Source organism: Octodon degus, unplaced genomic scaffold, assembly GCF_000260255.1.
Source record: "Octodon degus isolate 3935 unplaced genomic scaffold, OctDeg1.0 scaffold00108, whole genome shotgun sequence".
Taxonomy (NCBI): domain Eukaryota; kingdom Metazoa; phylum Chordata; class Mammalia; order Rodentia; family Octodontidae; genus Octodon; species Octodon degus.
This window is the reverse complement of record NW_004524684.1, coordinates 483,866-508,783: the sequence shown is the minus strand read 5'-3', so window position 1 is coordinate 508,783 and position 24,918 is coordinate 483,866. Positions and strand designations below refer to the sequence as shown.

The following is a 24,918-nucleotide window of genomic DNA, read 5'->3' as shown; positions in this document are numbered from 1 at the left end:
GGTGCTGGGGATTGAACTGAGGTCCCTGTGCTTTGCTAAGCTTGTTCTAAGTAGGTGCTTTAGACCACTGAGCCATCTCACCAGCCCCTATTTCTCCTGTTGATTGCTAAGATATTTCTGTTTGTTTTCTTTATTTTCATGTCTTTGTTTTTTTGGTTTCTTTTTGTAATTTTACAGGCATATGTAATTTTATATTTGCATGCAGTACATTTCTATGCAAATAGCCATTCCTTTTGTGAAAATTTCCATTGAATTTGTATTGCTCAGATCCTTTCCTAAGTTTGGAGAGTAATCTATTCAATGTTTCAATCTGAAATAAATCTTTAACAAGTTTTGGTCATATAAAGTGACAATTTACACAAATGTTTCCAAAGTGACTATTCATGTTTTTCTATCACCTCTTGATTAAATAATCATTTTTTTCATTAATAGATAAGATGCTTTTTCTATATATACAATCAGTCCTTACATCATAAACTAAGAGATACTGGCCTATTACAGTTTCCAGCTTTCCCAAGCAGGGATGCTGTATTATTTCTCACTTACTTGTTCTCTTTCACATCTCTGGAGGAAAATGTTAAATTTTGTAGTTTCCACCATAGACATTCTCAATATTGTTTGTTAAAGTTATTTCTCATATTTACTTATACTTTTGCCACCATGGATGGGAGTTTCCCCCCATGGCTTCCATCTCAGAGTTTCTTAATCATTTTAGGATCAGAGAATCAGAGAATCTGGTGAATGTTTTTGATTATTTTATTTTATGGAGAAACAAATAGCATTGAGACAGTTTCAAAACTGATTAGTAGGACACTTTCAATAATTAATACACTGTACATTGTTATCTTCCTAGTGGTTATCCCTAGTACAAGATGTAGACAGGATATCCTGTCCAAACACTATTAGCACAAATCTTTCTTCTCATTGAATTAAGCAAAAGTAGCTGTATAGCTATCCTAACTATTCTGCATATACAGATACAAAACGGTCCTTCCTTTGTGTCCCCTTTTTTTTGTTTAGTCCTGTCAGATATGGGTATTCCATTGGCATCTAAATACTATAAGTGTGTAAATTCAGCTAAACAATCCAACACAGTCCAGCAGTCCACAACAGTAGTGGGTTATCCGCAGAAGTTGTTGACTTGAACCTTTCGCGGCTCAGCATATTAATATGGCTTTACTTTATATATATCATTCTTATACTTTTCTGCTGGATGGCTGAGACCAAGATAAAGCAAGACCTGCATAACAAGAAATGTAGCTTTTGTATCCAGTAAGGTATGTCAAGTCCCTTCAGGATTTATCCTCTAAACCCTGTACTACACTTTGTAGATCCTTTGTCAGTGTCAGCCATGTGGATGAGTCATGGCCATTGCTTGACCAATTTGCTTTCTGTGAAAGCCTGAGAGAATGTTTTCTCTCTATGTGACTTTCCTTAGGCACACTCTAAGACATTGATCACTTTCTTCGGGGGCCACATAATCTCCTTGATCAGAAAATTTGGGACACAACTGAGTTACATGATATTACAGTATAAGTTCTCCTATGTTCTGAGTCTTCACTGACCTTGAAAGGCTAGGGCCAAAATGTTGGCTGCCCTTGCAGCCTTTCTATTGCTCTAATTTTTGGTCTTCAAACTTAGGTTGTTAACTCTCCAGAAGAGAAGCTTATTATTATCCTACAACATATGCAGTTGGGTTTAACACTCTATCTGTCTGAATATCAAACATCTTAGGCATAACATGGAACAGGCATTTTCCATCAAGTATTGATATGTTAAGCTTTAAGTCCCTACAGAATATGGAGAAAAAAATTAAAAAAGAAAAATATTTAAAGAATATGAATAAATAATTACATATTTTTACACAGAAATTTAGAAATCTAACCATATGCAGCATTGTAGCAGGATAGTCCTGTGACAGTTTCTTTCCCTTGTGTCTTTTTTTTCATTTATTACCCTTTTAAAAAAACAAACATTTACTTGAGAGACAGTATGGTAATAATTGGTGTATCATAACAAGAAGTACATATTTAGAAGACCAGAATGATAAGCATTCCAAGCATGACCCTTCTATTACACATTGCTATCTTCAGAGCAGTTGCTTGGTTCACAGGTATCAGCATGTATAGATAGTCAGGGTGAGACTCCTACCAATTAACTGCTAGTTTCAAAAACATGCTGATGTTTCTCAGGATCATTCCCTTACTCATCCTGTGCATATATTTTTATAAGTATTTCCATAAATAAAACATGTTGCATAATATTTGAGGTGGAATTTGGAGAAGCTGCAAAATGTTTGCTTTTTTTAAAGATAGTTTTCTAGTCACTTCAGTGGACTCCTAATACTTTCCAGATTAAGAATTCTTTTAGTTGGAAAAATGATTTGCACCATTTCCAGTTGTTGCCCCAAGCAGCTCATCAGCCTCATTGATTCTCACACCAGGTTCCCCCTCCCACCAAGGTCCCCAATCTCTCTCTGGATTTCTCTCTCTTCTGGCCTCTGCCTTACCCTTCTGGTGTCTTTCCTTCCTTTACAAGAAATGTATTTTCCAAATCTGCTGTGTTATATTATGGGAAGTTATGTCACCTTTAAGAGGCCTAATATTTTAAAAATAATTAACATCAACTTTATTGAAAACATTCTATTTTAGGTAGTATGTTTAAAATATATTCAATTTTTAAGAACTGTACCTTTTATTCCTCCATGGTAATTTCTCTCAATATAACAAAATTTAGTTACAATATACAAAACAGGAGCAATATTAATACATTAAAGCTTAATAGTTATTGATGTCCAACATATAAAGAATTTTATCTTTGTTTTGAAGTGGAAATACTGATTATATAAGCATTCTAAAAGTGATAAAATTGAGATTTCATGGTATTTATATAGAAATAAACAGAATTGAAAAATGTTGCATAATTACAAAGAACTAAATTTAAATACACACAAACACACTGATTGCCCACTACAGATACGATCATTAAGCATGAATCATTTCCCTGAATACTTTAGTAGTTACACAGAACTCTTTATTATATATATTCTTCATCTATCAAAATAAAGATGGATAATCCAGTAAAAAATTTTAGAAATCTGATATCTAGAGACTTGTTCAAATCAGATTTAGGTGTAGCTATGTAAAAACTTTTAATAAAAAATATCCATCTTGAGAAGAAGTCAGTGCACCATGAGGATGCTACAGTTACCAGAGGACTCATACTGGATGCTACAGTTACCAGAGGACTCACACTATAATATGAGTAACTACTTTGAAGATAACAATATGCAATGTACTATTGTTACTCTCTTATAATCTTATTTTAATGTTTTATATGACGGGTTTTTATTGTTTATTTTTATTTTCTTTAACATAAAAAAAAAATTTTAAATTAAAAAAATCCATCTTGCTGTTAAATGTAACACTGAAGTACATTCTCTTTATACATAAAGCAAAAACAAAATATGCAAGTGGAAAAATGAGTTTGGCCAACTTCGTATCGCAGAATTTCTTTGAGGAAGAAGTAGCCAACCAACCTTGATTTTCTGCTAGTCAAAGTTGTTTTTCCTCCAAAATCTTAAAAAACTCAAACACAAATGCAAATGATTTCTGTCCAATCACTTAGATGAAATGAAATCTTCATATGTTGGGCTATTTCATGTTAAATATTTATGAGTTTGTCTATTTTTGCAACTGTCAACATTTTAGAAACAGCTCAACAACGTAATCTTTCCCATCCTCAGACCCTCCCCACCCCCGGGAGATGTGCCAAGAGGGAGGTTACCTGGGTTTGTCAAAGTCGGAAAAGTACATCTCCACCAGCAGGTGCCACTGGATGCCGCCATTGTTGCTGTACTGCAGGAGGACACCCTCCTCTCTGCTGTCCGGCTTGTTGCACGCTGTGTTCTCCCCGCCTATCTGGATGTAGAACTGCACAAAGTCCACCCAGGAGGTATCCAGATCCCAGCTCACCAACTGCCTTTTCCCAGCCTTTCCAAAGGACAGAAAAAGCAGCATCAGTCACCTGCAAGCTCTTTGGCACTGTGCTCTCTAGCCTCAAATTCATGTGAGCGCCACATGGCAGAGGTTTGTCCCCAGTTTTGGCAACAGGAGCGAGGTGAGCCATTTCACAGTTTCAGCACTGGATATGTGAACTGTTCCTCAGCCCAATCTTTTCTTCATTGATTTTTCCACAACTTGGTTATGCAACCCTGTGAGAATATCTCATGATATCAAAGACAACTTGAAACTTTTTTTTTTAAGTAAAGCAAAATTAATTTTAATGAAAATATTCCCAATCTTTACTTTGTAAATCTCCGACAGACAGAGTAGTGGAGGAGAAAGATCGTATGCTTTAAGTCAGCTGGGTCTGACTCTCAGCCCATATCCATGTGGTTTGGTGCTATATGACCCTTCTAAGCTTTTATTTTCCTCAAAGATACAATACGCATAGTAGCGCCTTCCTCATTGGGCCTTGTGACCATTAGTGAAATAACACATGACAGGTAAGCTTCCCAGCATACCACACACCTGCTAAGGGAACAGCTCAGGCTCTCCTCTCCTGGGGGGTTAAAGTGAAACAAGGAGCTTGGAAACTCCTGGATACAAAGAGAATACTCTAGTCTCTCAGGTTCCTGGTTCATCTGTCCATCTCTTACTCCCTGGTAGACAGCTTGGGAAGGATCCTTTAAATAAGCTTTCTACAGCCATCAGCCCCTTTATGTCTTGAAAGTATCAACTTTTTAAAAATCCTATAACTTGCTTCCTTTACTTGGTATACCCACTACATGAGGCATTAGATATACATGGTTAAGGGTGTTGTCATTCTAGTTGTTGTGTATAAATGGTTTCATGCTAAGGGGACTAAAAAAAAAATTGTTTATGAGACTCTTGTGCCTAAACACACACAGCCAAAACAAATCCATGTACTTGTGTGAGCTGGTCTCAGAGAGCTCAAGGAGTTCAATTAAAAGTTGGCAAGGAAAACAGATAACAAACGTAGTACAGCAAGACCCTCATATTTATAATGTGCACCTTACTCTAATCTGCTAAGTTCATTAAGAAAGGGTTTTAGTCATTAGAAGTCATAGGGGAAATATTTGGAGCTAATTAAAGGGGCACATTTCTATTAATAGACATAAAAGCCAATTAAGAGAGCCCAAAGTAAACAGCCATGCTCACAAAAATGAGAACTCAAGGTCATTCTGATGCAAGAACACATTCTTTGAATACTTCAATTTTGACTATGTATTTGTGGAAATTGTGTAAGTAATGTGCATTTTCAATGTGTCATAAATGCTTTCATTTTTTTCATTGCTAATTTGAAATATTACAAGTGAGGAACACCAGAAAAATTCTTTTTTTTATTTTTATGCCTCAAGCTCATTGAGTGAGGAATGATTTTTAGACAAAAAAACTACAGAAGTTAGCAGGTTAATCTGAATGTAGCAAAATCTATGAAAAACTTGGCATGTGGAAATGAGCCAGAAGGGTAAGGCTCTAAGAGGAGGAGGATTATCAAAGTCCAATTATCACAATTAGCTTGTTGGAATGATGGTTCTGCTGTGAAATTCACAGAACAGGCTTGTTCTTCTGAGACAGAGATTTGGAAGGTGTTTTGAGGGTTTTCTTGTAAATGGTGGAAACTACTACACAAATGCTTAGTTTGGCACTAAAAATATTTTTTTTTCCCTAGAGAATAGCACATATAATTTTCTTTTGTTTGGTGACCTGAAGGGCTGAACATTATTTTCAGGGAAGAAAAAAGAAAAGAAAAGGAAATAGCTCGTGACACTTTTTTTTTTTCAGAATTTAGAATTTGATGTGACAGATGCTTTGAAGTTTCCCTGTGACACTACAGTCAATTGATTTATGTGTGTAGTGTGTGTGTGTGTGTGTGTGTGTGTGTGTGTGTATAACTTGGAGTAACAAGTTAAGCACCTCCTTATTCCTGGAGTGTGAAAATTGCCCACGACTTGCCCTCAAGTTCTAGATTAAAATGGTTTACACTACTTCAGGGATTTAGTAAAAATAAAGCAAATCTAACAGAAATGCTTTTAGGTTCTATAACTTTACAACATCTCCAAAGAAAGTTAAGTTTTTCTTAACCAAAATGTCACTACAGCGGCCTGGCAAGATAGCTCAGTGGTCTAAAGCACCTGCTTAGGCAAGCTTAGGCAGGCACAGGGGACCGTGGTTTAATTCCTGGCACCACATACTGCACCAGCCCCACCCTCAGGGTGGGCTGAGCTCACAAAAAACTCCCCAAAAAACAAAAAACAAAAGACACTACAAACAAACAACTTCATTATATTTGAGACTAACTCATTTCTTTTTGTTTTTTGATTTTCTTAATTTTGTTTGTTCATTCATTCATCCATTCCTTTCTTCAGTACCTAATCATACCAGATGGAAGACCTTGTGTTTTAAAAGCAATCATGAAAGGATTTCACAGATTTGTGGCGGAGGCAGCCACACACAGGAAAGCTGCAAACCAAGTCTTAATTACTTGGTAAGCCCCCTTTGGTACTATAATTACTTATTAATTCTTCAACCTGTTTAGTGTTAAGAGTATTTATTAATGCACAAGTGCCAAGTGCATGGCATATATTGCAAGGCTGATCACTTAATCTAGAATTCAGCTCAGTGGAACTCTGCCTTCTGCTAGGTACTGGAAGGACACATATAAAATACACCTACCGAAAGGAGTTGTGAGAATAGCGATACGAGTAGAGTTTACTGCAGATCCCACAAGCTTCCCAGACACAGCTGAGAGGTTTATGCGACAGCAGAGAAGACGTGAAGAGAGAAAGGGGAGAGCAGCAGGGAGGCCGGCAGGATCGTGGGGGAGGAGGGAGAGAAGGGCGAGGAGAGCTCCCTGGGGGAGCAGAGGACTGGTGTTCGAAAGACGAGTTCAAGTTATGCAGGAACACAGGGATACTGGAGATTATCCTGAACATTTGTGAGAGACAAGGACAGATGGAAGTATGTCTGTTGGTCCATTAATCTAGGGATGTGAGGAAACCCTTTTTGGTTATTGTGTGTTCTTCGCTTCAGCATGCTCTCTAGGGGAGCGTCCACACTGTACTACTGCAGCTCTGCCCAACTGCACCGATCCTCCCTGGGGCTGAGATCATCAAAGAAAACTTCTCTGTTCCCCCCACCCAGAGTTTCTTTAAAGCTCTGTGGCTGTGGGTCACTCTCATGGTGGCAGCAAATACAGCCTACACTCCAGGAGAAAGTTGCATGAGCATTTCTGGGTGCTGAGATCTCTGATTCAAGCCCACCTTGAGTTTTCATTGCATAGACCCAATTTCCTGCATTGTAGCTTAAAGTGGCTTCTCCCACTTAGAATTAAACAGGTATAAATAAATGTATTCATTTTAAGTTAATGGCATTTTAAGTTAATAAATATATATATATTCAGTGATACCAGTTTGAAACTTACTCTCAAAAAATAGAACTGCGACGTTAGATATCAGCATTTGCTGTGATCCTTCTATGTTCCCAGCATTATCTTAGTTCTTTACCTGCATTTAACTTCATTATTATTCCCAGCATCCTATTTTACAGACAAGAAAACGGACGCGTGGAGAGATGTTGCATCTTTGTCAGATGAACCAATACATGAGTTTTGGAGTACAGGCACAAAATCCAGGGAGTCTGACTGCGGAGACTGTCTTGAATTACGTGGAAGGAATGCTGACTCAGGACCCAGACCCTTAATACATTTAAAATCTGTGTGCACACAACACACACACATTTATTGGGGTGTTAGATTGCATATTAGTGAAGGGCTCATAGTCTCATTTTAAAATCGATGCCCATGACAAACAAAAGCTTTCTACTTCTGCACAATTGTACAGCATATACAGATCTATAAGGTATAGGTTGATCATGTATTGACTCTCTCCTTAACAGTACTGATCAGGGGTCTTCAATGTCAGTACACAGGAAATACTGCTAACTGGAACACATTCGTGATTTTCTATTTTTTTTTTTTATCTTGTTTGCTTGCTGATTCTTTGTTCTGCACCTGCATCAAAACAAAACCTGTACCTATTTTTGCATTGCATAAATTAATTTTTCTTGGAATTCTGCCCAAAGAGATTTTGAAATATGTCAGCCCTACAGTGTACCACCCACACATGTCTACTTGTTAAGTGATATAAAGTGGGACATTTCTGGCTGTACCAGACCCAGAGGCTGTAGTCCCTCTTGCAAAGAAGTGGTGTCAGTCCCTCCACATTCTAAAAGTGGTGCCAATCATTCAGGACAGGCATGTTGTTCAGGTTGAAGATGCGACCTCCTTCTAGTCCTTCTGAAGACTAAACAAGGAGATAAAGTGGAGCAGAATGGAAAAGAATATCCTGCTTATATTGTAGGAAAGAGGAGAAGGAGTTGCCTCCCTCTCTCCTGCCCTACCCAAGCCACAGGAATTTAGGGTGTTTCAAGAGAATCAATCAGTCTCTGTGATTCTGTCTGCCACATTAGTCCCTTTAGGAGTTGCAGATCCATAGCCGAAGTTGGTGTTACCCCTGGGGGAAAGTGAATACTGCAAATAGAACTTTCATGCAGAACCCCACCCATCAGCAGATGCCACCAGCAGTCACCAAACAGTCAGAGTAGGATCTGAGGTGTCTGCCCAGCACGGAAAGCTGGCCAGTGCCCTGCAGAGCCCATTCTTACCATGATTCCTCCACCCTCCTGCTCTATTCCTGAGACTAAAGGATTGATACATTCAATAAATACTTACAGAAGTACCTTCTATATGTCAGGGACTGTTCTACATGATTGACAAGTACTAACTCATTTAATCCCCCTAATACCCTAATGGTTTTCTTACTGTCCCCTCTACAGTTATTAGAAGCTAAGTTATAAGAAGGTGAAGTAATTGCTCAAAGTTACGGAGCTAACAGGTGGGAGCACGGTGCTTGATTATGTACTCTGGCTACAGAATTGCCGTCTTTAATGTCCAGATGCGCAATCCCAGACTGCTCAGCCCTGCTCGGTATCTTTTCAGCTCTTCAAAGGCCAGGGTGAGAAGGGACCACGAGCCTGCTCCACTCAAAGGCCTCAGGACACAAACCTACCAACCAATGAAGGAAAGCGAAGCAGTGAGTTAAATTAGGAACAAGAGGGTTAGGAATTTTTAGCTGGCCTAACCTGGATTTGTATGAACCCAAAGCAAAAAGAAAACTGCAGAGTTGGTGAAGATGCAGTGAAAGACGAACCTGAAAAACCCTGGTCAAAAGCAGGGAACACAGGGAACAGTGACATCATTTCTTTCTGTACCAGTGGATTTAGGGCTGTCCCGCGGACCAGTCACATAGCACACTGACCACTGTCCTGATGCCCAGCCAGCTCTGGGACATACCTTGCTGAAGTACAGAGATGATCCCGAAGAGATAACTCCGCATCCTTGTTCTGGCTTTACAATTTCTCCCCCAATAACTTCTTGCCAGTCGGACTCCCAGCCATTTGGGTTCTCAAAATCTGACATAATGGTGGAAGGAAGCGCAGCTTCTGGGAGGCACTCAGTACCGCGGTATCCCTGGTCACACCTAGGAGGTGGCAAGGCCAAGGAACCAAGTGAGCAAGGCCTTGCGAGCCTGTGGTTGTCCCTCCTGGAGACATGTCCTGCCTTCCTTCAGCTCTCAGCATTCACTGCAGAAGTGTCTCTACCATTAATCTGTGCGCACGGTGTGGTAGCAACAACCTTTAGTTTTTCATGTTTCCCAAATAGATAGAACCCTTTCTTAATAGCTATCATGACATGAAGGTAGAAGCCGGGCAGCAAGGAAGAAGCTGAAAGGTCACAGGTGTGTGCGCTCAAGGGGAGCAAGGGCTAGCAGGATCTTCCTGTAGCCTTAATTACTGACCCAACATGGAACCCTGGCTGCGTTTTATACTTCCTCTTCCTGATTAAATGATTTAAATTTTTTAAAAGTTCTTTTTTTAAAAAAAGATTTATTTATTTGGTACAGGGTCTTGCTACACAGCTGGGACTCAGTGATCCTGTGGTCTCAGCCTCCCAGTGCTGGGATTACAGGCCAACATGCTTGGTTTCAGTGACCCACACAGTGCTGGACTGGCACGGCATGGGGTACCAGGGATTGAACCTGAGTCTTTGTGCTTTCCAGGTAGGTTCTTAGACTGCTGAGATATCTCTCTGGCCCAAATGATGCCTCTTTAGAGTCCTGATGGACTCTAGCAGGTTCCTTTCTCATCTGCATAGTGGTCATTGCCTCTCCCTGTGAGTACAGCCTGGAGCTTCTGGTGAAGTGGTGCAGGAGAACTTTAAGGGTGTCCACAGAGAAACAGGAAACAGTAGCAGGGACCCTTTAAGTAAACTCTGAAATGGAAACCCAGGAGGCCTCGCCTTGAGGCTTAGAATGTATAGTTCCCACTCATTTTAATGTGACAGTACACTCAAAGCAGGAGCAGAAAGGTAGTGCACTGTCTTCCGGCTGTGTCGTTAAGTATCACCTATCTCCTGGCTCTGACGTAAGGTGCTGTGGCATGTCCACGGACACGAGTCCCAGGGGCAGGGGATGGAATGCCCTCCAGGAGCACAGACCTGCACATGCCGTGGTCGCACGAGCCGTGGCCGCCGCACATGTTGGGGCACTGCTGCCCGATGTAAATGCTGTCTAAAGCCCACTCATCCTGGGCTGTGTAGTAGCTCTGGCTCCAGCGGAAGCGGGTGGCACTGGACCTAGAAGTGAGGTACAGTAATATAAAGTGTGTCACATGGTATTAGAGACAAAGAACACCAGAGTCCAACATCTTTGAGAGGAACTAAATCTCTGGGATTTGTATTTAGCTGCCTGCCACTCTTATTTAGTTTAATTTCCGCTTAATTATGGTACCATTCAACAATCCTATCATGAGAAAGACCAAAAAGAAATCTGGCTCTATTTGATATATTTGGAACTTAGTTACCTTGAGACATTAAAAAAAATTTATAGGTTGTTTTGATTATTGCTCAGAGAATTGGTGCTAGAAAAAGAAAAGTTAGCAGGAACACTAAAAAAGTAAAGATACCAACTAAACAGTGCCTGTTTTTCACAGTTGAAATTATAAGATGTTTACCTAAGAGTAATACAGTTTCTTATAATGAGCACATAAATATTTATTGAAAAACTTCCAGTTAGGTCTTAATATAAAAGAATAAATTTTGGGGGACATCCCTTTAGGGTTGAGGGAATATACCATACTGTACTATAGCATGATTAACAATCTTGGGATGTTAAATGCTGCTTGTTCCTGAAATATTAACTTGCTTGAGTTACATGGACAAGTGGATCTTAAGTGGATGTGAAAAATTAAACAATCCACACACAGAGAAAAATATTTGGGACCTTCATTCAATGGACCAGGTATAAAGTCTAAAGAAGGAGATATTTTGGGAACAAGGTCAAGAAATCTTGCAGCCACTGACTACCTTATAGCATTTTTTTTAAATAACAGTATATTTTTCACCTTTGGGAAATTTCAGGGACTGTGGCTAGTTCTTTTTAGTTGAGTGCTAAAAAATAATACCCACTCAAAGAGAATTTGCTGAAATACTGTGGGTAACTCAGTTCCATTGATTAAACCACTTCCAAGCATGCTATCTACAGACATATTTGATCTTCATGGCTTAAACGATCCATTAACGTCTTCTACATTAATTACACATACTAGGTACTCCCTAAGTAATACCAGCTAAAATCCAGACAGTGCATAAAAGCATGCCATCAGCTAAACTGAGTTCATTTTACCAACCATCTATTGCTAATAGTCTGCATTTTCAACCTACTATCCTAGTAGGATAATTCCAGCATTTGTTGAGGTACATGTAGTCCACAGGTTTGTCTGCATATTTGGGTTTGTAAAGGGACTGACACAACCCCTCCTTTACAATAAGAGGTTTATGTTTGTAATTAAATGACCACCATTATTTTCATAGTCCCATTAAGGAAAGGTTTTCAGAAGAGGCTGCTACAGAGGTAGACACAGAGCCCTACAAAATTCAAGTACATAAAGTATATGCACCATTTTCATTATGAAAGAAAGAGTTGACCCTACTTTTAAAAGATTGATAACAACCTGAGTCAAGACCAGGGCCACAGGTGATATATAGTGAGCTTTTTTGGAGACAGAAATATCATATCTTTGTCTTAATAACTTACAGAGGAAAAAAACAAAGCATGCACTCAAAAGAGAAATGAGTCAGGGAGAGGATAAAAAGGTTGGGAAAGGGCAGGCTTCCTCACATTCTAGGGTAATGGACTGCAGAATGTGCCAGGTTGTATAATTTATCTGTTCTGTGACCTTCAGTGAGAAATCAAAGCCTTTCAGGGTTTCTAGTTCCCTACCTTGAAGAGAAAGGGGTTGGATGAACTAATTTCTAAGATCCCTTCCAGTTCCTCTAGTAGTGTTATGACCAAGGTGACAGCTTATTTTCTTAATATTTAGATCCCTTTGTAAGACCCAAAGCATGCATTATGTTGAGGTTTTGTTCCTTCCAGTATTAAAATGGGGGAGAGGTTCAGCCCCTGGGCTAGATTTCCCAGTTTCTTTATGCTTGTAGCAGCCCCATGCAGACAGAGCCCAACTCTTTCTAAGTAAATTAACCTTCACGCACATCTCATGAGCTCTTGGGAAAAGGTATTTCCTTAAGGTAAAAAGTGAAAGGGAACTATGCCATTTAAACACAACCTGCATGTTAGTGAGCTAATGTTAATTAACGAGTGGCAGCGGAAACAGGTTGAAGATTGTCTTAATTTTTGGTGAGAAAAAAAATTAGTCGTGTGAGCAATCTCCAGGTGGCCACACGTGGGAAGACAAGGTGTGATCTCGCTGATTTGCAGCTTCCTGGTTGCTAAATATCACCCTCAGTATAAAGACTTAATTGGCCAATTCTTTCTTTCAACTAAGTCATCTAAGAAGATCTTGTACATTTAGTGCTTACCCAGAAAGAACTGTTGCGTGGGTCATGAAATTATATTGAGGTGGATGGAAAACCCAAACTCTGTGGATTCCCCAAAGCAACAAAATTTGAGTCTTTATTTGATTTCTCCCCTATATAAACTTCAAGGCTGAAATAAAATGGCCACGAGGTATCTCCTGACAAGTAACCCAAGGAATGAAGGTAAATGAAGACTTATCACAGTGTATTTTCCACTTTTAGAGTTCTTGTAATTACTTTTACCCAATTATTCTGAAACTCATTCAGTCATTAGGTGTTGATTTGTTTATGAAGTCAGCAACTGACAGCTGTTCAGGACTCATTAGACCCTGTTCTTATGTAAATGCTTCCCATAAAAACAAAATTAATTTTCATTGGGTAACAAATGTTCAGTTCATATCCTCCGAGCAGGTACATACGTTTAAAATTTCCTCTCCAAGTCATTTCACCTAGCACATTTTCCAAAGTTAGCAGATCTTTGATAATGCAAGGACTACATTAGCTTTATGCATTCAGATCATACCTGCGTATGTTTGAAGCAGAACTGCCAAATAAAAATTTGGCCAAAGAAGTGAATACTGCCTCAAACTAAAGAACACTCCTTTCCTTCAATGGAATGCTATTTCTGAAAGTTTGAAATGATCATTCAGTAATATAGTTATTGAGAATGTCGAGGGGAATAAATGTAGTAGAGCCTTTAAGTATTAGAGATCCCAAAACCAGTTATAGGCAATAACTACTAATTGAACACTGTTTTTTAAATTGCAGCCATAATGTTTAAGTATTAGTCAGTAGAAGTGCGAAAGTAATTATTCTAACATCCTGTGTTTTAAAAGTATTCTCACTTTCTTTTTCCAAAGCTTTGAAGAAAATTGAAACAAAATTATATTATTTATTACATGGGACTGAAAGCAAATACACAAAAGAATAAGTAGATTTTTTGGCTTGCAAAATGAGATACACTGCTTTAGTTCACTGAAGCACATTGAATTAAAGCTGCACTAATTTCTCCAACATTCAATGAACATGACTCCTAGATGGCAGGCACTACATTTGATCTACAGTTTTAAAAGTAAATGTATTTTTTAAAAGTAATTAGCACTAATGAGAATTAACTTTTTCTTTCTTTCTTTCTTTTCTTTTCTTTCTTTTTTTTTCTTTTTTTTTTTTTTTTGGCAGAATTGGGGATTGAACTCAGGCCCTTGTGCTTGCCAGGGAAGAGATTGTTCTACTGAGCCATCTCCCCAGCCCCTAACTTTTTCTAACCATACCAAAACTTTCAACTTGGCAGCATCACATTTTGAGCTAAGAAATAATAGTGTAATGTACAGCTTGAGTGTAAAATAACTTGCACACAGTTTTGTGACACAGAAAAATGTTTCTTTTGGATATTCTTTAAACTGTAACAGCCAAGAAAGTAGTTCATCAATATTATTCTTTTTTTTTTTTGTGGAACCAGGGATTGAACTCAGGCCCTCACACTTGCCAGGGAAGTGCTTATTCCACTGAACCATCCCCCTGGCCCACATCAATATTATTCTATCATGATTTTGAAATTGTACCTCTCATTAATGATTAATAATCAATGATTTTTATTTTTAGTTTACTTTATTTATTTATTTTTTACATTTTCAAATCCAATGACACTGCATACAAATAGTATAAATGTTCCTATAGGCCCATGAGAGGAGCTTATTCTTTTTTTTAAAGCTAAACAGTATGTATTTATTTATTTATTGACAGGGTCATAGCACTGTACATTGCCCCAGGATGGTCTCCAATCCCTGGGCTCAAGGGTTTATGGCCTCAAGTCACTTCCTGCCTCACTCTCGAGTAGGTGGGACTATAGGTACGTACTACCATGCTCAACTTTGCATTTATTTTTTTAAGAATGAAAAAAATGTACTTAACAGTAAAATGTTGAACCCCCAAGTAACTTTGCACCCAGCATGAACAGTACTTAATGCATTAAATGTGTCATTTTGTACAAACCTTTACTGCCATACATGCTTGAAATGTCTTTGAAACTAAAGTCTTGATTATACTCCCAGCAGTAGACATAAACAAGCAGAATGTCATAGAAAGTAAAAACTTGTTATGCAAAGCTTCAACAGAATATCAAGAAAATGGTGTACAGTGGGATATGAAAACCTCAGGGCGCCACTCATTCAGAGCACAGTAACTCAATCTTCAACCAATGGCGTGAGAATTATTCTAGGTTGTTTTCTAATGAATTGTGTTGTGTAGCGCCAAACTCACATAAAATAATCTGAGAGGGGTTTAGGTAGTAATTTTCTCTTCAGAGGAGGAGAACTGAAAGGCAGATATCACAGAAAAACATAATACTTGTCCCTTTTATGTTTTTTCTTCTGTACATATTATAGAATCTTAGCATTCTAGAGCTGTGGGAGACCTTTAAGATAATCTAATTAAACCATTTCATTATGTCCATAAAGAACTGGCCTTGAAAAGGTTGTACATAGTAAATATTACGTGGTTAATTAAAAAGTGGCAGTGCTATACTGAGAATTCAGGTTCTTCAATTTCCAGCTCAAAGCTTTTGCTTTGAGCAAGTTCATCTTGACTCTAGGCTTTAAATTCTCTTTATTGTGTCTAATTCTTGAATTCTCCCTTCCAATATTGGATTGTATTGATTGAGCAACCATTGTTGATTGATCAACAATGTGATATCTGAGAAAAAAATGATTATGCTTTTAGTTTATTTTCTTTCACATTATCAAATGTGTACGGATGCCTCTGCTTCCAGGAGAATAATTATGATTGTGACTGAAAAAATGCCACTAGAGAAAGAAATGTGTATCAAGTGTTTGATACAAAAATGTCAGACTTTGAAGCTAGAAGACAGCTTTGCAATCCAGAATACTTAAATTCTAGATTCAGCGTCATTCCCTCTCGTAGTCCAGCCTGAAGAAGCTGGCCATTAAGTTCTGATAAAAAGAAAGGCTGGGTGAAGAAGGAGGGTCAGGAGAAGCTAGGACAAAAGAAATCTAATTTTCACATTTTTCTTTAGCTCTGTTTTTCAAATATCCTTAGTGTGAAAGAATGATACAGACCTTTGGACAGTGAAAGAAAAAAAAAGAATAGATATCTTGTCCTTGTTCTTCACTGATTTTCATATGCAGGCCGTCCTAACAGAGACAGTACAGGTCAAAGTGAAAACTGTGAGCCCTCACCAAGTCTTCTGAGGAAGAGGTACTATGACTCTTCGCCACTGTGCGAACTCACTGGCATGGTAAATGCTTGCTGATGTAAATTCCTGGCAGCTTGGCATGCTTGGAAGGCATTCCTAGAAGAGAGTCAGACAAAAAAAAAATCAAACTCAGCTTTGTTTCCTCAAGGGAAGTAGGTGGGCCCACTCACCGTCAGTGGGAAAGACCTTAGCGAAATCTAAGACAATAATCCTAAAGTTAGTGATATGAGTACAATCCATGACTTCTTTCAGTGAAGCTAGAAATAACTGCAAATGAGAAGCTGTCATGGGATTGAAAATCTACCAGTTTTTACCAATACAAACAGAAATGGATTAGGATTCCTTTTTGACCTGTTATAACATTAGGATTTGGATTACACCATTAGTAATCTGTTAGGATTTGGATTACTCTGTAGTTGTGGCAATGCATTTACATCAATGCCAGATTGCTAATGCATACATGAAAAAGCAAATTTTATTCCAAGAGACTGGATCTGTATTTCTTTTTGAACCTAAAGTCAAGAGACACCGCATTCTTTATATAGTCTACTTACAAGTAAAGAGACTTAGAGAAGGAAAAGATGAAGACACTGTAGGGAAGGGAAGAAAGAACATGTTTATACAGGAAGAGGATCAGAGGAATGGAAGTTTCTAGTACTAAAATTATTACCTGAGATAATTAACTATATATGTCAACTTGGGTAAAAAACACACCACTAAATTAGGTCATCGTAGTTCTGAAGGGATTTATGGCAGACAGAAGACCCCTGAGTGTGAGTGGCACCAACCAAAGGGCTTGCTGCCCAAATGGAATGAAAAGGGAAAGGAAGAAGGAAGGACCCTTTGTTTCTTTGGAGGAGCTCCAGTTTTCACTTTCACCTTGGGCGTTATCTCCTGGTTCCAATGCAGACCCTTCAGCCTCCCAGTGCAGACCGTTTTCCCTCCTCACAGGGACTTGCACAGGACACCGCAGTGGGCACCAGGCCTTCGACTGGAGCCTACGAGCTCCAGGGCACAGGCATCCCTTTTGCACTTTTCCACAACTGACTCTGGGTGGACATCGTGCGCCTACCTTGTATATTCTTACATACTTGAATATCTTGGATTAAATCTATTTCTCTAATCTGCACTGATTGGTACAGCACTTGTTATTTTTTAATTTCCTTTCATACCTAACAGTAAAGAATATGATATCTATGTAGTTCTTTATGTTAATTATTTGTCAGTTTTAAGTTACAAATATCAATGTTTCTTTTCAACCTAACCTACGTGTTAAAGTTGCAGTTGCTTTATGTGAAAAGTAAGAAGTTACTGATCACAGGCTTTGGACACAATAGACTTACTTCTTGGACAAGGTGCCAGGTAAGGCCGTGGTTGGTTGAGTACTCCAATTTCACCTGGTTGTCCATGTGTGGAGTGTATTTCTGGCCACATCCCATCACCAAACTGAACTGAATCATGTAGGACGCGCCTATCTGCATGGACTGTGTTTCCACATAGCGCATACTTGAGGCCAGTTTAGAGTCTCCTGTAAAGCTGAAAGACACAGAGGACAAAATCAGGAAATTCCAAAAAGCAGTGCATGAGGGGAAAACGAAGCCCTCCACTTTGCACTGTATACTAAAATAGTTCCATTACACTAAATTATTTAAACCTTACCAAGTTGTAGAATGGATTTCAGCCAACCTAATAAATGAGATTTAAAACAATCTATCAAAGTAGTAACTTAAAAAAATTAATACCTATAGTTGCCAAGTGTATCTGAAATTGGACACTCTTTTATCACTTTCATTAATCTCTTTTCCTGGAATCCATTGTAAGGAAATAATTCTAAATTCAGAGACAATTTTATAAACATGCTATTATAGAATTACTTATAATAGTTATTGGTAGTAATCTCATTGCTAAAAAGGGAGGGATGAAAGGCTACCTTGCAGAGTATTATTCATGTTTCAAATATTTATGATGATGATAATATAATTGGATTAAAATGCACATTATGAAATAAATGCCAAAAATAAGAACAACATGATGCATAAAGAAAATTGAGTAGAATGTTTATTGTGGCTATTTTAGTAGTGGGAAATTCAACAACTGACAAATTTTGTTTATTTTTTTCTTATTTTCTGAAGAGATTTTAATGCTCATGTATTAATTACTGAAAACATCTTATGTGGTTTTAATTGTTGTACCCTCAGTCGGTAAAATTTAGGTTTTTTACTGTGTCCCATTTGAGTCCTGTATAATTATAATAATAAATTACTTGAAAGTAATTTTTTTTAACAGAAGATTTCTCAAATAATTCGTAATTTGTCAGAGAAGAGTAAAATATGGGTACTACAGTTGCATTGGTCAATGTAAATATTTTGAGGATCAACTGCACTGTAGTTTGTTCATTTCAGCACCCAATTCTGCATTCTGAAGCAGGCCCAGCACCACTGCTCAACCATAACTTCCAGTCATCAGAAGGTGTAGTTAATGTCATACTTTGTGATATCTTTGATACACTTAATATACTTTCTTAACTTTGTAGAATCAACAACAACAACAAAAAAAAGAATACTGTGAGTTGTCTCTTGCAGAGATTAAGATGTTATTTAAAAATGGAATACCATCCATACATGGGGTCACAGTGGACTTAGACTCAAGGTTAGAGAAGGTAAGAAACTTTTCCCAACATTGAGTGATTTACTAACAGTTCTCTAAGATTTTATACTTGCACATGACTAGAAGAACACCCTGACCTCTGCTTTTGTAAGATGTTCAATAAAAGGAAGGAAAAAGTCAGATTCAGTACTCCTTAGCCAGCAAATTCAGTTAAGAAGTGACAAGGCTGGGGGTGGCAGGACACACCTATAATCCTAGCATTCAGGAGGCTGAACCAGGAGGATCACAGTGAGTTCTAGGCCACCTGGGCTACATGGCGAGTTCAAGGTCAGCCTGAACCACATAGTGAAACCCTGTCTCAAAAAAAAAAAAAAAAAAAGAAATGATAAATGTCACAACAACAACAAAAAAGAAATGATAAATGTCACAACTTGTTTGTAATTATTAATAATGTTGTCCATCATTTACTGAGTGTAGGCCAAGGCCTAGGACTGTGCTGAGCACAAGACCCACATGACTGCCCACAGTAACTCCACAATAACTCTGTGCAACAGCAATGATTATTTCTTTTTAAGAGAAGAAGAAATGGGGCTAGTAACAGTGAATGGTAAATCAGCCTTGCCAGGCTTTTAAACTTCTTTATCAATACACTATCAGTTTATCTCTCTATTACCCTAAGATCAGGACAGGAAAATATTTGCAATTTTAAATTGCTTATAGTTTATTCACAAATTGTTAACTTTCAGTTAGTAGGTAATTGCACTGTAATAGTAATTATATAGAACCTTGTGTATATGTGTTAGGTATACGGGTTGAAGTCTCAAAAATACACACAGCAATATTTAGAAATACTGGCAAAGTAAAAGAAATCAGCATAGAACAAAGACAGTGGTCAGCCAGACAGGCAGACATAGACTTATCCATCATTTCCATGGTAGTTTTTCATTTCATTTTTTACACTTGATTATTTTAGCCAAAAGGCCAAGAAGCCATTCATTTCATTGTTGAACAAACACACATACAAGTAGAGTCTTGTCTACATTTGGAGAGTTCAATCACAAAAACACTTTAGACGACACAATCGCCATGGATGCACAGTCCTCAGCATCTATGTTATTTTTAAGTAGGCAAAGAAGGCTTTCCAATTTTTTTCTGTGACAAATAAGTCCTGCTTTTACCTTCAGGGGTTAATGCTACTTCTAGTACCTTGTCAGGGAAGGAGGCATCATTTACACTCTTTTTGCCTTAAGATGCACCATGCCTCCTAGGCATCCTGAGAGACAACGTGGAGCAAGGTCATAGAGCAAGGTGGCGAGGTCACAGGTTGCACCTGATGTGAAGGGTCCATGAGGCACCCAGAAGCACCGAAAGCATCTCACTTCTGTCACCCTCATTATCTCCCCAACCCAACATTTCTAAAATAATTTAAGATTATTTTTGCCATCAGCCTCTTGTAAACTTCTCCCTTCTGAGGTGTTTTACTGCCCTCATAATGCTCTACAGAAGCAGAAGCTTCTTTTTTTTTTTCAGAACTGGGGATTGAACTCAGGCCCTTGCACTTGCCAGGGAAGTGCTTATTCTACTGAGCCATCTCCCTGGCCCCAGAAGCTTCTTTATAGAAGCCATGATTTACACACACTGTCACACCTAACCTTCATGTGGGTACAAAGGTAACTGTGAACTTGATCAACAAATGGAAGTACACAAACCCGTGAAACGCAGAGCACTCCGATGACAGCAGATCACAAGTGTCAAAAGGAAGCGAGAAACAGGAGTAGGCTTAGACAAAATAAAAAGCTAAGTAAGCAAAATGAGGGCAATTAAACGATGACAACAGAATTCTTGCCTAGCATGGGGGGAATCAACTGCTGTCTCCTGCCTGGGCAGATCTTTCTGGGTAGGGGAACCCAACTGTCAGCCCCATCCTTTCTCCTAGTAACCTTCCAGGGACTGGTCCAGAGGGGCCACGTGGCCAACAATGAGTTCTCACCAATGAGACATAAATGAAAGATGTTATGCAGGCTTACTTATTTGGCTTTATGATGATCTTTAAAAGGGCTGATGTCATTGGCCACCAAGGCTTCAGCCTGCTGCTCCTGCCTTCCTTCCTCTTCAGTGGGCACGCACTCCTCTTGTAGCCATAATGGATGGCGGCTGCTCTACTGAAATTGTGGAGTAGACGGTGGAGAGAGCGTAGATCCCCAATGGCCTTGTTAAGTGCACACCAGCCCCGGACTTTAGTTCTAGCCCAAGATTGCTCATTATAAACGACAAATAAGCCTCTTTACCCTTGTTTATGCCGCGGTCAGCCTTTTTTTGTTTTTGTGGTAACCTGGACTGAACGCATTTCCACTGCATCTGTCATACCTCATCAAACTATCTGATATCCATGTTTGAGACAAAATAACACAAGAGGAGCCCAGATGCCCATGAATTATACTCCAGCCCCCAAACCTGACTGTCTCTGATTTGTTCAGACTGGCGGCTAAAAGCCAGTGATGTTAGGTCAGCCTCTCCTTCCTGAATATTCACACTCAGCTGTGGCTTTGGAGGGCAGAGAATTTCACATACCAAAATCCTTTAATTTACAGAATTGCTCCTCTTTGCTGCTTGTGGAAGTCGAGATACATTTATAAAGGCAAAAATGAAGCTGAACTTCTTTTCTGTTAAAAATTATAGGAATGGAGGCGAACGGCCCACATCAGCACTTTTGGGAGAAATTCTGGAGACGGAATGCATCGGGAATCAGGCTTAACTTTATTCACGTTGCCTTGCAAAGGGAGCCTCAGAAATCAAGGAACAATCTTTAAAAGTTCTTGCATCTCATTACAAGATTTAAAGAGAGAAGGCACTTTCTTTCCACTAGGACAAAGCTATCTCTCTATCTCTGTATTTCTCCCTACAAGAAGGGCAGTCGGTGCTCCTCTATGACCAGTGCAGAGGATGAGACCCCAGCGTAAGCCCCGTGGTTCCCTTCTTGGTCTGCGGTGCAGCTCCTCTGCATGGCCTCCTGAGCTTGCTCCGTCTCTCTGCTGAGAATCTGCTCTCTCGGCCAGGTGGGAATTCTGTCTTACTCACTGCTGAAGCCCAAAAGACAGAAGGACCCTGCATCCCACAGAAGTGCATAGAGTGGGCACTGTGCTCTTCCAATGGCTGGGTCCTCTTGCTTCACCTCTAAGTCCAGGCCCCTTGGGAGACCATCAGGAACCCTTTACACTGTGTGATGCAGAAGAAAAACTGAAAGATGCCCTTGCCAGCCCCAGGGCCCCACAGTTGCTAGAAAGCCTCTAGGCCTCTGATCTCTACTCTGAAGGCTTTCCCACTCTGCCATGTTCATGGAAGGCTCTCAGAGAGTGCGTGTTAAATAAAAGGAGGACACAGTGAGGTTTCTCAACTGGGGAGTAGGCAGGCTTTACAGAACTACCACTACTTCAATGCTATAAGGAACAGAGACAAAGTTCTAAGGTGGCCTTCACTTCAAGAAGTCATTTCTGTTTTCCTCTAGGGTCTCTTCTAGCTCCAGAAAAAAAAAATTCTTTTAAATAAAGGCAGATACAGTTAACCAGAGTAAGTGGCAGAACACTAGGGCCACAGAATGCTTAAGAACAAACTGTGTCTAACAGCCAAGTCACTCATGAGCTGAGCGATTTTTTGACAAATACCCTCACATTTTTAAGAGTATTTTGGTTAGAAAGTTAACATGGCTGAAATCTCATTATGAAGATGGCATGAGAGAAGACACTGTATCAAGATTTACATTTCTTGTAAAGCTAAGCAATCTTCTGTTATTTTCAAGAACCTCACAGAAAACAACAGCTTTGCAGAAATCTTTTCTGGGGAAACAAAAGAGCCACACAATGGTATTTTTGTTTTCACACTATTCAGAAGTTCTAGTCATCTGCAGGAAATATGGATGAATCTCACCCTCTCAGATGTCATCCCTTTTTGGCTATGTGGCATGAACAAAATCTTTACTAAATTTCACAGAAAAGCTAGATGTGGGATTAAAGTTGGAATTTTTAACTTAGTTGTTGGTGCTTTGATATTGCCTTTCAAAACAGAAAAATATGATTTTAGTGAATTGCACAAATTTTACATTTATTAAAAAAAAAACTGATAATGTAGGCGATGCAGTCTTTAAAAAGTAAAACCCACAGGGGCCGGGGAGATAGTTCTTAAGAATACTGACATGAGAATCTGGTCATGCAAAGTAAAGGTTTTTTTCTTGTTGTTGTTGTTGTTGTTTTTGTATTTCAGGGTCTACAGGGTGCTCAGGGTCTCACTACTAGATCAGACTCACAGTGATCCGCCTGTTTACAGCCTCCTAAGTGCTAGGATTGCAGGTCGTGCCTCCACACCCAGTCTCAATTGCTGTCTCAGAGAGCCCCAGGGGCGGGGCCGGCATGGCAGGCCTGGGGGATCGAATCCCCAGCCTCTGCTTAATCTGCTGAGCTATTTGGATGGCCTGTAAAGTTTAAAAGTATAGGGCAGCCGGGGAGATGGCTCAGAGGAATAAGCACTGTGGCCGTGACTCATCCACATGGCTGACACTGACAAAGGTTCTACAATCTGAGGTAGAGGATCTCAGAATAAATCCTGAGGGGATTTCACTGACCTTCTCAGACCCAAAAGCTGCAACTCTTGTTGCACAGGTCGTGCTTTACCTTGGTCTTAACCATCCAGCAGAAAAGTATAAAAATGAAATATAAGAAGTAAAGCCATGGTGTTATGTTGAGCTGTAGTGGACTCAGGTCAACAATTTCTGACATTGCCAGTCAAGCGGAAGACCCAATACTATTATGGGCTACTGGACTCTTTTGGAATATTTTGCTGAGTTAACACACCTATAATATTCAAATAATGGAACTTAACAAAAAAGGGGATACAGATGAATGTCCATTTTGTATCTGTGTATTCAAAATGGTTAGGATAGATATATAGTTACATTCTCTGAATGACTAGAATGATTTGTTCCAATGGTGTTTGTAAATAGGATATCATGTCTGCATCTTGTACAGCAATTAACCACTTGGAAGAATGTATGCAATGTGCTAATTATTGAAACTGTCCTACCAATTTTATTTGAAACTTTCTTATTGCTATTTGTTTATCAATAAAATTATGGGAAAAAAATTTGGGCAAGGCTGCGTAGATAGCTTGGCAGTCTAAGTGCCTGCCTGGCAAGTGCAAGGACCCGGGTTCGATCCCTGGTATCACATGCTGTGCGGCCTAGAAACCCCGGTGCGCCACGCTAGCCAGTGAAACTGAGTGTGGTGACACTTGTCTGTAATCTCAGAGCTAGGGAGGCTGACACAGGACCACTATGAGGCTGAGCTGAGTAGCGAGACCCTGTACCAAACAAATAAAAAATTAAAAAAAGTAAAGCCCACAATTCCACTGCCTAGAGATGACCATAGTGAACATTTTGATCTAAATACTTCCACACATTTTTTCTTATGCTTTCATGTATAAACCCACTTTTTTTTTTTTTTTTTTTTTTTACTTTAAAACCAATTCGGAAATAGAAAATGTTTTTCTGTGAAAAAAATATGGCTAGATACTGTTGTTTTTAATGAATAAAGCCAAATTTTAAGCATGGAAAAATTTGGAAGTTGTATCCACTTTTTACTGCTACAAATAATGCTTCCATAGGATACAGCCTTGGGTACCTTGGTGGCCTTGCCAAATCACCTTAGAGTACATTCCTAGAAGCGGGATTGCGCAGTCAGAGCAAGTGCTTTCTGTAAAAGCTGGAACTGCCAGACTGTCCCCGAAAGGGCTGTACTGAGTTCTATTTACTGAGAATACCAATAGTGGCTAAGGTGACAGTTCTTAGTGCCTCTCAATTGCCAATGTGGACAATACTTTTTGTTTCAGCTATTTTATGCCTATGCCTTTTAATCTACATTTCTGATTACTATACAAGTTAAAAAGCTATTTGTATTTATCAGGCATTTATATTTTTGTATAGAAGTGAATTGGTTTTTAATGTACTTTGACCACTTTTAAAAACAAGGTTAAACTTTTCCTTACTGACTCATATCACTTCTTCATAGTTCTGTTGTAATGTTTTTCCTCCCCTAATTTCAAGTGTAAAATCTTTAAGCAGTGGAATACACGGTTCTAATGATATCTTATTTTTT

At 39.0% G+C, this 24,918-nt stretch overlaps 1 protein-coding gene across 1 annotated transcript in view; it reads right to left on the bottom strand.

Moving 5' to 3' along the window:
- Window positions 1-24,918, bottom strand: part of Reln (reelin) — a 493,244-nt gene that overhangs the window by 115,923 nt on the left and 352,403 nt on the right. The window contains exons 21-25 of the mRNA XM_023724314.1: window positions 17,512-17,704; window positions 16,152-16,264; window positions 10,582-10,719; window positions 9,379-9,565; window positions 3,787-3,992 (exon numbers count right to left, since the gene is read on the bottom strand). Coding sequence (XP_023580082.1) covers window positions 3,787-3,992; window positions 9,379-9,565; window positions 10,582-10,719; window positions 16,152-16,264; window positions 17,512-17,704 — 837 coding nt within the window. The remainder of the gene's footprint in view (window positions 1-3,786; window positions 3,993-9,378; window positions 9,566-10,581; window positions 10,720-16,151; window positions 16,265-17,511; window positions 17,705-24,918) is intronic.